The 14,289-nt window shown below is 45.5% G+C and overlaps 2 protein-coding genes across 4 annotated transcripts; one reads left to right on the top strand and one right to left on the bottom strand.

Annotated features, from left to right (window-relative positions):
* The first annotated feature begins 4,832 nt into the window (after window positions 1–4,832).
* Window positions 4,833–8,334, top strand: slc10a1 (solute carrier family 10 member 1). The gene is made up of 6 exons (XM_053882144.1): window positions 4,833–5,530; window positions 5,591–5,677; window positions 5,783–5,895; window positions 6,205–6,409; window positions 6,908–7,086; window positions 7,709–8,334. Exons 1-6 carry the CDS (start codon window positions 5,363–5,365, stop codon window positions 8,091–8,093), a joined length of 1,137 nt encoding a protein of 378 aa, XP_053738119.1. The 5' UTR covers window positions 4,833–5,362; the 3' UTR covers window positions 8,094–8,334.
* A 946-nt stretch (window positions 8,335–9,280) lies between these two features.
* Window positions 9,281–13,931, bottom strand: srsf5b (serine and arginine rich splicing factor 5b). Of its 3 annotated transcripts, none has more exons than XM_053882133.1 (8): window positions 13,800–13,931; window positions 13,494–13,626; window positions 12,226–12,296; window positions 12,032–12,157; window positions 11,621–11,693; window positions 10,501–10,574; window positions 10,195–10,302; window positions 9,281–10,120 (listed from the first exon to the last, which is right to left on the bottom strand). In XM_053882133.1, exons 2-8 carry the CDS (start codon window positions 13,617–13,619, stop codon window positions 9,814–9,816), a joined length of 885 nt encoding a protein of 294 aa, XP_053738108.1. In that variant the 5' UTR covers window positions 13,620–13,626; window positions 13,800–13,931; the 3' UTR covers window positions 9,281–9,813. The 3 variants fall into 3 exon arrangements, 2 of the variants coding, with proteins under 2 accessions (XP_053738108.1, XP_053738109.1); XM_053882134.1 differs by having other exon boundaries at window positions 13,736–13,879; XR_008416299.1 differs by lacking the exon at window positions 9,281–10,120 and having other exon boundaries at window positions 10,219–10,302; window positions 10,501–11,393.
* Between the last annotated feature and the right edge of the window lie 358 nt (window positions 13,932–14,289).

A 14,289-nucleotide genomic window follows, 5' to 3' on the forward strand; every position in this document is an offset into this window, starting at 1 on the left:
GGGCCCAACTGGTTGGACCATTAAACCCCCACCCCAACACACACACACACACACACACTGCAAACATTGTACACATGACGATGTAGTTGTTGCAGGACGTATAAAAGAAAAGGAGGGAGCAACTTGCGTCCTCATAAAGGGTTTACCCAACTGTAAATGAAGTTTGGTCTCAGCGTTCTGTCAGCATGAGGAAGCGTCTTGGATGAGTATCTAAAGATGCAGTCGCTAGTTCTCCAAACACGGAGTCAGAAACAAAATAGCAATCTCCATTTGTACTACCAGCTTTATTACTCAAGGTTTACAACCTTTTCTAAAATTAATATTTTCCACAACTACAGTGACTTTTCTGTCTCAATTTTTACAACTAGTGCAACTTTGTACTGATACTACAGCTGTTTACGCTTCAAATACCAGCCGAAAATACCCACTATTATTCAAAGTACATCTGCCAACATTTCTACCACAAAATACGACCACTGTTTTTGTTGGACAGGAACCAAACACTGTTCTCACGACCACTTCCACAGTCACAAACAACACAAACAGAGCTATTATTGGTACCTCAACAAAATGAAATACTACAGCCAAAACTACACAGTACAGTAAGGACATGAATACTTTTAATTCTTCTGCTGCTGCTCTTCCTCTACCTCTAATGCTGTATATCAATCAGAACTATGATTCGGATTCCCAATTTCACTCAAATTGTATTTCTAGTTCTAGCACTTGAATTTGTACTCCCATTACAATGATCTTTTTCTCTTCTTCTAAGGATATACATTACTATTTGTACAGATACTCCAAAACGGTTTCTAGTACAACTACTTCCACTATTATCAATAAATATTATTACTACTTCAGCTGCCAATACAGCCAGTATTTCTACTAATGCACCTATCCACACCCCCAATATGATGCTAAAAACCTATGGTGTTACTATTTTTAATACTACTGATTGGACTATACTTGTGCAGTTACTCACCATCCAATGACCATAAATGACAGCAGATTTAAACTGGGGAAACACCACCATGGACGACAATGAAACAGCGACCTCTGTCGGTTGACGTGTCAACAACAAGGCGCACTTTACAACCTGGTCAATCTTCTTGCACTTTGATACAACAATCAAAAGGTTTTTATCAGCTCACTGTGATTCAAAACAGAGGAAGAACTCGTGACAGTGGAGAGTTCCTGCAGCAGCGGCAGCACGGAGCCGGAGCGTGTTTTGATTTGTCAACTCAAACCTCAGGTGAGTCGATTTCCCGATCCTATGACGTAACTACTCCAACACCTAGTTCAGTAACTACTGCTACTATTACTGGGAAAGTCATTGTATAGCATTAAGTATTAACAAATAGATTTCCGTCCAGGTAGACATACAAGATATACCGGGGGACAGAAGTAGCAGACGTAGATGAGAATGGAGAGAACAAGAGGCAGGAAAAGGATGAAAAAAGCAACTCCCAAACTGGGCTCCTGTGGGGGGGGGGCACAGTGTGGTGTTTGGAAAAAAAACACCACAGCACATGAGCAACATCAAAGACACAACAACAGAGCTCAAGGACAGCACATATGTAAAGGGGGAAGGTTGTTGGGATGGCAGTCCTCCCAGAGCAGATATTGGGAGGGGAGCTGCAGCTACATTGGGCGCTGCTGCCGGCCTACCTTTCTGCCTTCAGATGAAGGGAGGCACAGTGGGGGCCAAAGAACAAGGGTGAAGAGTCAGTGATGAGAAGGGAGTCTCTCCGAGTCTCCTGGTGGCTTGTTCCAAAATGTCAGAATTCGATGGCCAGATTCAGCCAAACCGAGCTGACAACTTCTACACACTGTTATCCTCTTTGTGAAGGTGCTCAGAAATGGCCTTCTGCTTGTGACTGAGCTCACATCGCTGGAGTCCGCCCTGCACAATCCATCAGTCATGATGGGCAGCTTCTTCATGGCCAACAATTTCCGAACTTTGCAATAAAACAGGTAGCCACCTCGACCAATCAACAGGAAACTTGTTATCATAAATCCAATCATGAACACGTCTTCAACATCCTTCATGGAAAGGATCGACAAGCGTGCAATCCTCCACTTCTCCCAGGCCTGCGGCCGATGTTACCATTGTTGTTAACACTTCATCTTGGGAACTACGATCATGGAGTCCCACAGTCTCAGTCTAGATATGCCATTGAACGACAGCTTCAGCTTCAACACCACCACCAAGCAGGATTTTTTTCAAGTGTGCTGTACTGAATAAAAGGTTACATAAAAAACAGTGCGCTGTACAAATACTCAAGTACAGCATGTGCTGAGATACATTGTCCTGGATGAGTCACGCTTGGACAACAACAGCAGCAGCAGCAACAACTCTGTTCAACTTACCCAACAGGACTTTTTCACCTGAAATTAAGAGCACATCAGGAACATTACTCTTCTGTGATCCAAATGATTGAATTCATCTTCAAAACGTTGCAGTAAAACAATGTTTTTATTGTGCATTTTCACCAGTCACACGCAACTGTCAAAATAAAAAACCTTATATGTACAAACCTACCTCCAGAGTCCCGAGGGAAAAAAAAAAGAATAAATAAACAAAACACGTCTATGTGAACGTCACTTTGTACCAACACCTAAAACTGCATCATGACGCACACAACATGAAGCCGCAAGTCTGAAGGTAGTATACCACACCGCTACTTTGCTTCTGTCTTTACTGTCTTTTCCCACTACAACTACTACTACTTCAATGACTTCAGCCCATTTACGTCATTGTTTGTACTCATATAATCATTACACAATAAAATACTGCGGTCGCTACTCTGACATCTAGTGCTGTATCATGTACTATGACTGCTAATCTTAATGCCTATTTGACGACTCACATTTCTAACACTGGACTGTTTTGAGGGGCTGACAAAGCAGAAGACAGGAGTACATATCGAACTGAGACATTAATGACTAACAAACACAGGGCTTCAGGTTATCAGACTGACATTACTGTAACTGACTCAACCATTTCAGCAGCTGCATGTGGAAACTGTTGTTCACACCGAACGTGACTTCCGCGTGCAACACGACTGATTTGCATCCAAAGTCAATGGAGTTGGGCAATTTGACAGCGATCAGCGGCGACCAACATGGCCGCGACACGACTGGAGTGTGCGACGCTACGCGATTTGAGCTACATGCGGCGATTCCGGCTACTTAAGACGACACGACTGGGCTACTGCGACCAGTCGCGGAGCGTTGACCAATCAGAGACCAGATCCGCGAGTGATGTGTCCCGGCGGAGGCGAAGCAAATCGCTGCGGTTGTTTACATGCAGACATTCTGCCGTCCTGTCGTGAGTGACACAAATTGTGCATTTTTTAATTTCCACCGGAACATAAATAGGAAGAATCTTGTCTGGAGGGAAAGTTAGCCACAACGGTGGCATTCCCGGTGAGTTGAAACCTTCATTTACCTAAGTTTACTTAAGTTATATTCGCCTAAACGCAATGTCCACCGAGTTTACGAGGCAAATGTACTGCTGCGACTGTAGAAACTACGCATGTATGGTGACGGGATAAATACGTACTGTTTCTGATTTAATTTAATTCAGATGAGACGTCCTGAGGGGTCAGTTTATATGAGGGGAGGATGGTGACCGAGGAGCGGAGTGGTCAGCGGCATCTACTCTCTCCTGGAGCCCTTCATCTCCAAGAGAGACCTCGGCCAACATGACTGGAGAGGTGGCAGCAGCAGCAGCAGCAAGGTAGGTTTGTAATTTATTCGATAATTTATTGTTGACATTCTGAATACTAGCTCAATATAAAAAAAAAAAACGTATGCAGCTTTCTGTATTACTTGTTTTTCCAGTATAGCTAGTACAATAATGTAATCACGCTATGCTGTCATTAATGAGAGGAGGAGGATGGATCCACTCATGATGTTCCTCTGCCTCACCTGGTGCTGCTGCTGCATCTCCTCCACCTGCCACTGCCTCTGACTCTTTTTGTGGAAAATGGCTTTACAGAAAAAATAAAATCAAAAGCACTTTGCAAAATGTCAACAAATTGAGTTGAACACAGCTTTGTTTTATTGCAGAGATGAATTATACATGGAAGGACCTATGCTTTGTTAAAATAGGTGGCTGACTCTTGAACGAGCAGTTGTGGTGCACTGATAACTGTTTTTTCCACAAAGGAGAAGCCTCATCTGTGACAAAACCATATGCGGTCGGTGGCCGTGGTCCTCTGGTCAGCTCCTGGAAGTGGAGACTCATCACCAACACTGAAGCAGTTGGTGATGAGTCTCCTGTTACCGAAGACCTGCAAAATATCAAACATACATGGATATGTAAACATACAGTATATATGTTGGTGATAATTGAACAAAGTATATATCAACCACACAACAGTATATCAACGACAGGATAAATAGTTTCATCACAATGCATTTAACTGTTGCATTCATTGATTACCACAAAGTGGCGTTAACACAAGACTCAAAAAAAATATAAATGTTGTTTCAAATACTCTCGTTTTCGTGTACATATTATTGGCGACGACAGATTACATATCTCCGAATATTACTTCAAGCATACAGCAGATACGACCGCGGACTTGATGAATTGATGACAGTTCAGAAAGACTTGGACACAAGTCGCCGTACATAACGACACGTCGAGCTGCTTACCGAGGACAGACCGCGGCCACTTGGTGTCCTGGATTCGGCCACTGATCCGGACCAACAGGTCGTCCAACTCGCGGCGGTTCCGCCTGAAGTAACGTATCCCGGTGACGCTGCTGGGGGAGGTGGTGAAATTCACCAGTGTGAGCGGCTCTGGTGAATGCTACGAAACGAGAGACGTCTCTTTTTCCGTGTTTTCATGTCATAAGTGGCGAGCACGGGCTCTGCCATCTTCAATCCACCGTCCACAACAACTTGAGACCACGCCCCCCGGCAACTGACTACTGCGGCGACGTGTTCGATCCGGACAGGTGGCAACTTATGACGACCTGAGCAAGCTACCTGCTACTGACGACTGGCGCTACGGCGACTGAAAGTCGCGTTCGGTGTGAACATACCGTTACTCGTGGTGTTGTTGTTTTCTGTGTCGAGAACATAGGAACAAACATCATGGGAGCCCTACAGCAGGGGTGTACAAGTCGGTCAAAGGGCCGGGGTGGTGTAGGACTTTGTTCCAACCCATCTCACACACAAAGCTTCACCAATCAGGTCTCTGGATAGTGTTATTGGTTGATAGGTGCTGCATGTTTCAGCTGACACCTGCTGCACACTGTGTGCTTGATAGGTTGGAACAAACACCTGCACCACCCAGGCTTCTTGAGGACCAGTTTGGACACCCGTGCTCTTCAGTCTCGATCTAGATATGCCACTGAACGACAGCTTCAGCTTCAACACCACCACCAATGGCTCGGACTGGGATGAGCCACGACTTTCACCAGCGATGAACAAGATCATCAACACCCTGATGGTCGTGACGCTCTTCATCGTGATGGTCTCCATGGGCTGCACCATGGAGGTGCCTAAGATCAAGGTGACCCTGAGTGTCAGCCCCCTCCGGTGAGCTGCTTAATACTCACCCTCTTGCCTGCAGGCTCACTTGATGAAACCGAAGGGCGTGGCCATCGCGCTGCTGGCTCAGTACGCCGTGATGCCTCTGACAGCCTTCGTCCTGGTTAAGGTCAGTGCTGCTCCTTTTCGTCAGAACTGCGTCCGTACAGAAAAGGAACACACGTATTGATCAGTGATCAGAAATGCTGAATCAACTGAGGCTCCTGTGCTGCAGGTGTTCAGGCTGACGGGCACGACAGCCATCATGATTCTGATTTGCGGATGTTGTCCAGGAGGATCTCTGTCCAACATTCTAGCACTGGGCATCAAAGGAGACATGAACCTCAGGTAAATCCCAAATGCTGTTTTGAAGTTCTTGAAAAGTAGCTTCAAAGTAAACCCAACACACACAAAACAAAAATATCAACCTGAATGAAAGACAACTAAGAGAACGATGTTTGGTTATTTACTTCTCTTTGTAAATTCAGCACGCCTGAGCTATTTCACCATAAAAAGTTCATTTAAGGACACAGAGAGCTGGACCTGGTCAATCATCACCAGGGTTCTGCAGGTGTTAAACGTTGAGTGAGTGGGCGTGGTGACATCTGAAGTGTGTCGGTCCAGATGTGTGAGACACTCACCTGCTCTGCTCCTCAGCATCGTGATGACGTCGTGCTCCACCCTCCTGGCCCTGGGCATGATGCCACTGCTCCTCTACATCTACTGTCACAGCTTCCCACACCTGCAGAGCGCCGTCCCCTACAAGGATATCACGCTGTCGCTGGTCATGATCCTCATCCCCTGTGGCATCGGCATCCTCATCAATCACTACCGACCCAAGTATGCCAAGCTTATCACCACGGTGGGTGGGCTTTAACACTTTCTCTCTCCCTACTGCCACTGCAGACAGTTTTACCCCACGACTGCACAGGCCTGTGCCCCAGAGTTATAGGGCCCGCACCCTGACCCTGCAGTATGTAGTTACAATACAGCAAAAACATATACAATTATTAGATGATTAATGACTGGGATAATCTTGGTAATTCGCTGTTAAAGACCACCCCAGATGTTTCCATGGAGCACCACTTTGAAATGCTCAGCAATGATGTACTTCAGGCCCCCGCAATCTTGGTCAAAGGTCAGTCAGACTGAGCTTCGGTTTCAACTCGACTGACATGAAATATCTGCGCCTTGCCTTCATAGGTTTTTCTGCAGGGAATCACAACACTGGCAACTAACAGAACCAAGGCTGCCGACACTTATAACTTGGGCAAAACACTTGTCCCTCCACACAACTCACATGTTCTTAAAGTTCCAGAACCTGGTTAGAAAATGAAGTGTTGTTGTTCTCTCCTGCCAGGTCGGCATGATCATCATGGTGACAGCCATTCTCATCATCTGCATAGGCTCTAGTGTGGCAGTCGGTGGCTCCTTGCTCAACTTGTTCTCGCCCCCCCTCATGGCCACCGCAGCTCTCATGCCGTTCATTGGCTACTCTTTCGGCTACATCATCTCCTCCATCTTCAAACTCAAACAGAGGTGAGTTCCTGAAACTCAAGTGTGACGTGACTGTCACTGCCCTATTTGCTTCTTCATCCCGTTTTGCTTCCAGGGCTCAGGCTTATGACGTCATTTCCTGTCCGCATGCGCACATTGGTATTTCAAGACGTAATTTACAGAGTATATACTCATATTAACTGAGACCTTGTAGGCAAGATAGAAAACTGCATGCAAATTCCACAGAAAGATCCAATTATTTCATCTGAAATCTTGTTAAAATATCCAAATTGTTGAATACAAGTAAAATGTAGTGATATATATATATATAAAATAAGGTTAAAATACAGTTAATACGTCGGCGTAGTACTTTAGTAATTCAAAGTCTGCTTCTCTTGATGAAATACGAGTGTGTAGTGAGGCGTGGCGTAATGACGTTGCTCATTTTATTCTAATTTATGTGTCAAGCAGCTACACCCATGTGGACAGGAAATTACGTGTTGAAATACCAATGTGCGCATGTGGACAGGAAATTACGTGTTGAAATACCAATGTGCGCATGCAGACCGGAAATGACGTCATAAACCTGAGCCCTGGAAGCAAAACGGGATGAAGAAGCAAATAGGGCAGTAACAGTGACTCAAACACCACTCACCCTTCTCAGGGAGCGCAGGACTGTTGCTATGGAAACCGGCTGTCAGAACATCCAACTGTGCTCCTCCATTCTGAAGCTGGCCTTTCCACCACAAGAGGTCGGCATACTGTTCCTCTACCCGTTGGTCTACGGCTCAGTCCAGCTGATGGAGGCGGCGGTGCTCATTGTGCTCTACAGGTCATACCGGTATTATAAAGATCACACAGGAGGTAATCACACACCGAGAACCCACCTGATAGTAAGTACATGGCGACTAGTTTACAGACAGAAGACCACATATCCAGTTGGGTGTGGGAACTGGGGTCGAATCCAGTCCACAGTGATGGAAGTGGGGCGGCAGGTGTTTTGTCTCCATGGCATCATGAAGGACAGAACAGGGCCCTTCATGTTATGACCTTCCCCCTGTGGTCATGACTGGAAGGGCGATGGTTTCCTCAGGATGCCAGGGAGCAGATCAGTTATGGTGTCTTGGGTGCAGGAAGAAACTCATCCACTGGTTGCCTCCAAGATAACAGACGTTCCATTGGCTGGAGGTGACTGCTCTTCGTACATACCCTGAGCTGCACGGCTCAGATGTGCAGGAGTTCTGGAGCTGACCTCGAGAGGGGTTTGGGACAGGCTGGCGGGCATCAACGTCTTTCATCCTGTGTGCAACTGGACACTGACTCTAGGATTCTGTCGTCCACAGAATCCTACCTGCCAGCAGCAAAGGAAGACACCGCAGCTAGACCTTCTTGTGGGACAATAGAAGAAGACAAGTAGCAGCCTGTTCGCCAACAAGCCACGTTTCATTTTATTAGCATTTTTTTTTACAGACTGGTTTTCATGACATGTCACACTGCACTCATTGATGGGGGTTTTCTTTCTCTGTGGTTTTACTGTCTTACTGCACTTTATTCTCTTCCGTTTCTCAATGTATCTGCCCTGCCTTTATCTGAGCTTCATGATCTTTGAACTGCCGCGGGTCAAGACTGATTCTGTGAGGTGATTTTAATTAGTTTTTTTATCAGAATCAGAATCAAATTTATTGCCATGATCAGTGGGGATCCCACCAACTAGTAAAGTGCGTTGGAATAAAGTGCTGTCAATAAAATAAAATAAAACAACAAAGGCTGGTCACCAATTCAACAGTCTGACAGCCGAGTGTATAGCACATTGTGACACAGTGTGTCTGAACGGTGCTATAAAACTGGTCATCAACGTTGTTGACCAGAATAATACTATTTATTATAATAATAATAATCCAACTGTTTAACTGGAATAAAAACAAATGAAATATGTATGTATTTAATATGAGTAGGGATTTTTTTAAATGAGTTTCTTCAAGTGTGCTGTACTGAATTAAAGGCTTCGTTGGAAACACTGCGCAATACAAATATTCAAATATGTACCGAGCCATGTGTTCAGGATGAGTCACACTTGTATGTAATAAGAAAAAAACACTTGCGCAACAACAAACACACAATGTGAAACAGCAACAACTGCTCAACTTACCCAACAGGACTTTTTCACCTGAAATTAAGAGCACATCAGGAACATTACTCTTCTGTGATTCAAATGATTGAATTAATCTTCAAAACGTTGCAGTAAAACAATGTTTTTATTGTGCATTTTCACTGGTCACACGCAATCTCAAAATAAAAAAAAACGTATATATACAAACCTACCTCCCAAGCTCCGACCAAAAAAAACAAAACTTGTCTACGTGAGCGTCACTGTAAAATTAGCTAAGTTCCAACACTTAAAACTAAAATCCATGCTGTACATAAAAAATATAACACATATGTACCCTAGAGTCTGATCTTAGTAAAATTAACTGCATGTCCGATACTTATCTGCAGTAGTAGTATTTACAGTAACGCATTGAGCCCATTTAAAAAAAAAAAAAAAAAAAAAAAAAAAAAAAAAAAAGTGACATGTCGAGATGGAGGGATGACCCCCAAAAAATGTTCCAGCAACATCGAAAATAGGGTGCACATACGTAACAACATTTTTTCTCATACGGGGGTGAAAACCTTCCGGTGTTTCTCCAGTTTTTCGACAGAGGTTAAAAAACATTGGAGGTAAAAAAGTGAGTGAAGCTGCTTGACACAGTCGAGGTCCCGCAGGCAGATCTAACGCTGGCTGTCAGTGGAGCGAGAGCGAGAGCGCGACACCGAGCACCGCTGCGGAGGAGACGGCGGGGTCTTGGATGACCGCTTGGCCTCCTCCTTGGATTTGGGGGTAGGTGAGGAGGAGCTGCCGGTGGGGGAGAGGCTACGGGAGCGGTTGTTCGACTTGGCTGGGCTGCGGGAGCGTCGGGGACTGCGGGAGGCCGAGCGCGAGTGGGAGCGAGAGCGGGAGCGGGAACGGGAACGGGAGCGGGAGCGAGAGCGAGAGCGGGAGCGAGAAGAACTGCGAGAGCGGGAGTGACTTCTGGACCTGGAAGAAAAGGAAACCCACGTGAGGACAGAAGACGATACCTGACAAGACGGCGCAGGAACACACACACACACCTCTTCTTGGCTGCTTCAACGAGTTTGATTTTTCTGCCGTTTATTTCCTTTCCTGACAGTTTGTCAAGAGCGTTTTTCAAATCACTGTGGGAGGCAAACTCAACCACCCTGTGGACACAGCGGCTTATTACAACGCTGGCATGGCTACATTCATCACCAGTACGAACTGAAATGTGTCACAAAACATCCGACATTGCAGGAAGACAGCATGCATCAATTTAGTGACAATATTTCAAGCTCTTAATTCACTAGCAAATAAAGTGTTTAAAGCTCGTTCGGAGAGCAGAGCTGCAGATGGGGACTCACCCTTCGTTAAGTTTGGGACGGTGTGCATCTGCAAATGTCACCTCTCCTGCTTGTCTCATGAAATCTTTCAAGTCCTACACACATAAACATCAGTCAACGTTCGCGACACAGATGGCACCAGAATCAAAGACTGTTAGAATGTCTATACAGGTTAAAACGCAAGTCCAAAAATCTCAAGATGCTCGGTGAGAAGATTGAAATCTTTTACTGAGGTGTTTGAGATGCGCTTGCCAGTCAATGGCTGTGTTTTTGGAGCTTTGAGATTCCTGGACCTGCTTTCTTAGCAACTACAAAGAGATTAACACCATCTGCATGTACTGAGCTGCAGTGGCGCCGTCTGGGCAGAATTTGGCACAAGAGCCCCATTTTCCCCGACAAGAGGGCAGGGTTCTGCACCGGGACCGCCCCCGTCTCGGCACCCCGCCTCAGTAAAGAGAGTGAACAGGGTGGAAGAGAGGAAACTACTACCTGAGAGCGACATAACAGCAGATTATATCCGTGGACACCTGGGAGGAATTCACACCCTCTTTCTCTCGCTCGTGTGGAACACCAGAGGGGGGGAGGAAGGGGGAGATATCGATCGATCGTAGTCCCTCAAATTAACGAACCATCGATCAACACGCCACCATCATCGACTCTCGCTCTCTCCTCTCCTTTCTCTCTGCCAACTCTCTGTTTCCTCTCTCGAGCTCTCAGCCACGTGCCGGATGCCCGCTGCGATCGAGCCAAGGGCCGCCAGCGCCTCTAGTGTGGAGCGAGCGCTCACAAGACCAGCAGGCACCGACTAGGAGTGGGGCACACTGGCTGACAGCACAGGCTCAACCCAGACAGAAGGACCCACAAGGGGTTTACTCCACCATAAGCGCGTTCTTCCACATGACACAACAGTCAGGCTGGCAAATAAAGGGGTGAAGAATTGGTTAAAATTTGAAAACAAAGAAATCTTTTGAAGCTGTTTCATCAATAAAGTGAAAAAACACACAATATAACTTAACATATGTTTATATTTGTAGCTGTAGCAACCAAGTGTGACAATACAGTCTAACAGTTTCATAATGCTTACTGACACCTAACATGTAGCAGTTCAGAATTAGTCAGCAGATGATGTGACTGAACTCACCTGCCAGCTGACTCTGGAGGACAAGTTCTCCACTCTCAAGCGGTTCTCAGTTCGCATCGGAGGAGGATTGCGACTGCAAGAGTTTGAAAACAATTCTCAAAAAGCACCTTTGCTCTTTGGCTTCTAGACAAGCACAGGCTGATCTTATTAGTAATTTTATCTGTGCAGTTTTTTACTGTTTTTCTTAACGGATTTGCTGCCTTCCATGTCTTAATTCTACTTATTTATTATTTTCAAGGTTTGTCTAATCCTGAATTTACTGTCTGTACAGCACTTAGTGACAATCTTGTGATGCTTTTAAGTGCTTTAAGAATATGGTACGGTAAGACTCAAAATACTTACCAATCAAAAACTGCATTAATTAAATTCATATTTATCCAGAGATACAGAAAAACTTTGAGTTTGACAAACCTCCGACTGTTCTGAGGACCTCGTCCATAACGATCAGAGAAACGTGCCCCACCGCCGCCACCTCCACCACCGCCTCCTCGCCCACGTCCGCCTTTCAGGCGAACCCGAGCGTGCTCAATCGTTACCCTGTCCACATGCAGCACACGCTTAGCACCAAAGGTCTCACTCTCGGAGCACGAGTGAAGCAGCCTTGCCTCTCATTGCAGAGCTCTTTGCCATCAAGTTCATACACTGCATCCTCAGCGTCTCTGGGATCATCAAACTCCTGCAACAAACACATTTGGGGTTACTGACACAATTACTGACGTCTCATGCGGAGGTCTTGATGATCGAGGAGACACAAGTCCAGTTTGCCTCAATCGCTCATATGTATTTGTAGGACAAGGGTTTAAAATGCCAGAATGTGTTTGAACACCTGAGGCACTGCCCTTTGGCAGTGGAACACTTAGATTCTGCACTATCAAAAGAAAGAGTATTCATTGGCAGCGACCCTGTCTAGGTGTTGCAGGTTTTCTTGTATTTTCAGCAAGAATTTGTTGTTTCATCTTGACAGAGCGCAGTACTCGATCTGAAAACGTGACCCACGGGTACAGCAGAACCAGTGGATTATAACGTTTGAGCTCCAATGGCCGGTGACCCAGCAAACTACAAGTAGAGCTCATGTAAGTACTCCATGAGGGTTACCAGCCAAACCGCGAAATCCAGTATCATTCTGACTACCAGAGACAGCGGAGGACAGGGGCCAAGAACGGTTGCTCCACCTCTGACTCAGCAATCACTTCTTAATATGATATCATGTCATGGTTTGTTTATGAACCAGAATATTATTGGCCCAGTCTCTGTGCACACTGGTGGTCGACCACTTCTTCACAAAGACAAAACAGAGATGTTTAATTTACAGTGGAACGCGACTGAAAAATATTTTAGAAAATGTTTCATTTGAAATGATAAGATAAACTCCTACATGACTCGTTTGATTATAAAAGCTAAAATGAAACCCCCATGTACTGCTGCTCTGAGTTTGGCCTCCCTAACTTGGTCTCCAACCTCCTCGACATGAGCTGTCCCTTGTATGACAAACTGGTTTCTAACCTTGTCCTTGAACGTCACTCCTAGTGACAAACTGAGCATCAGCAACCAAGCCACTTATAGCTCTGAGTGGTCGTTGAACTTGCCCTTGTCTCTGGGACCTGAAGTAAAATCATCTGTGACAGTCCTGTGGGGTTTTGCTCACCCAATTGAAGGTCTTTTTTTTTTTTTAATCCGGCATCATGCCTGAAGCACAGCGTTATTCCTGTAACTGAGTTACCAAGGAATGTTCTACATATTTTAAGGCACCAGACAAGAGAAAGAACATGTGTGACCTCGGTGAAACCTGACACATCGTCATAAATGGCCTCAGTATGTTGTAATGGTCATTAGATGAAGGGACACAGGCATTTTGCTCCTGAAAGAGACTCACGACAAATCCAAAGCCTCTCTTCAGGTCAATATCTCGAATCCTTCCGTATCCCTTGAAGAATCTCTCCACATCCTTCTCCCGGGCGGAGGGACTCAACCGACCGATGAAAATACGACATCCACTCATGGTGCACCTAAAAAATACCAACACACACACCCCGAGCCGTTTAGTCGGAGCATGTCATTGAAAAGTGGTTCAACACAGGTGGAAATCTCCTCAAGCTAACAGGCTACATTCCTCACCAGACAGCGACGTTCAGCACTTAAAAAAAAATAACTATTTGTAAAAACGGCTCTCTGCACATACCTTTGAGTCAATAATATGAGGTTAGCAAAGAATAAAATGTCAGTTGGGAGGTAAACAAAATGGAGCCTGCGTGCAGCTGCTGCTTCTTCTCCAAGACAGAAGCACGGCCATCCACGTGACACTTGTAAGCCAATGAGCTGCGGACTACGGAGAAGGGCGAAGTCAGTGATGTCGCGTGCTCGCTGTACTGCAGCTCACAGAAGTCACCACTAGATGTCAGTGGAGTGCAGCAACTGAAACCAAACTGAAACACCAACTCGCGAGTGGTTAAACCAATAGCGAAGCCCGTTAGAGGGCGAAGCACGTATGACATAGAATTAGTTAAAGCCCACCCTGACTCTCCAATGACCTTGAAGCTTCCAATTCTTTGGCAGATTCCCGATTCCTTTGTTGACATAATAGGAGGCACTCTTCACATTGCTGAGTTTCATTGAGAAGCATCAGCTCCTCCTGGTCTCCAGCTGCTTTTATCCAAATATTTAGACAGAAA

Source organism: Synchiropus splendidus, chromosome 12, assembly GCF_027744825.2.
Source record: "Synchiropus splendidus isolate RoL2022-P1 chromosome 12, RoL_Sspl_1.0, whole genome shotgun sequence".
Taxonomy (NCBI): Eukaryota; Metazoa; Chordata; class Actinopteri; order Syngnathiformes; family Callionymidae; genus Synchiropus; species Synchiropus splendidus.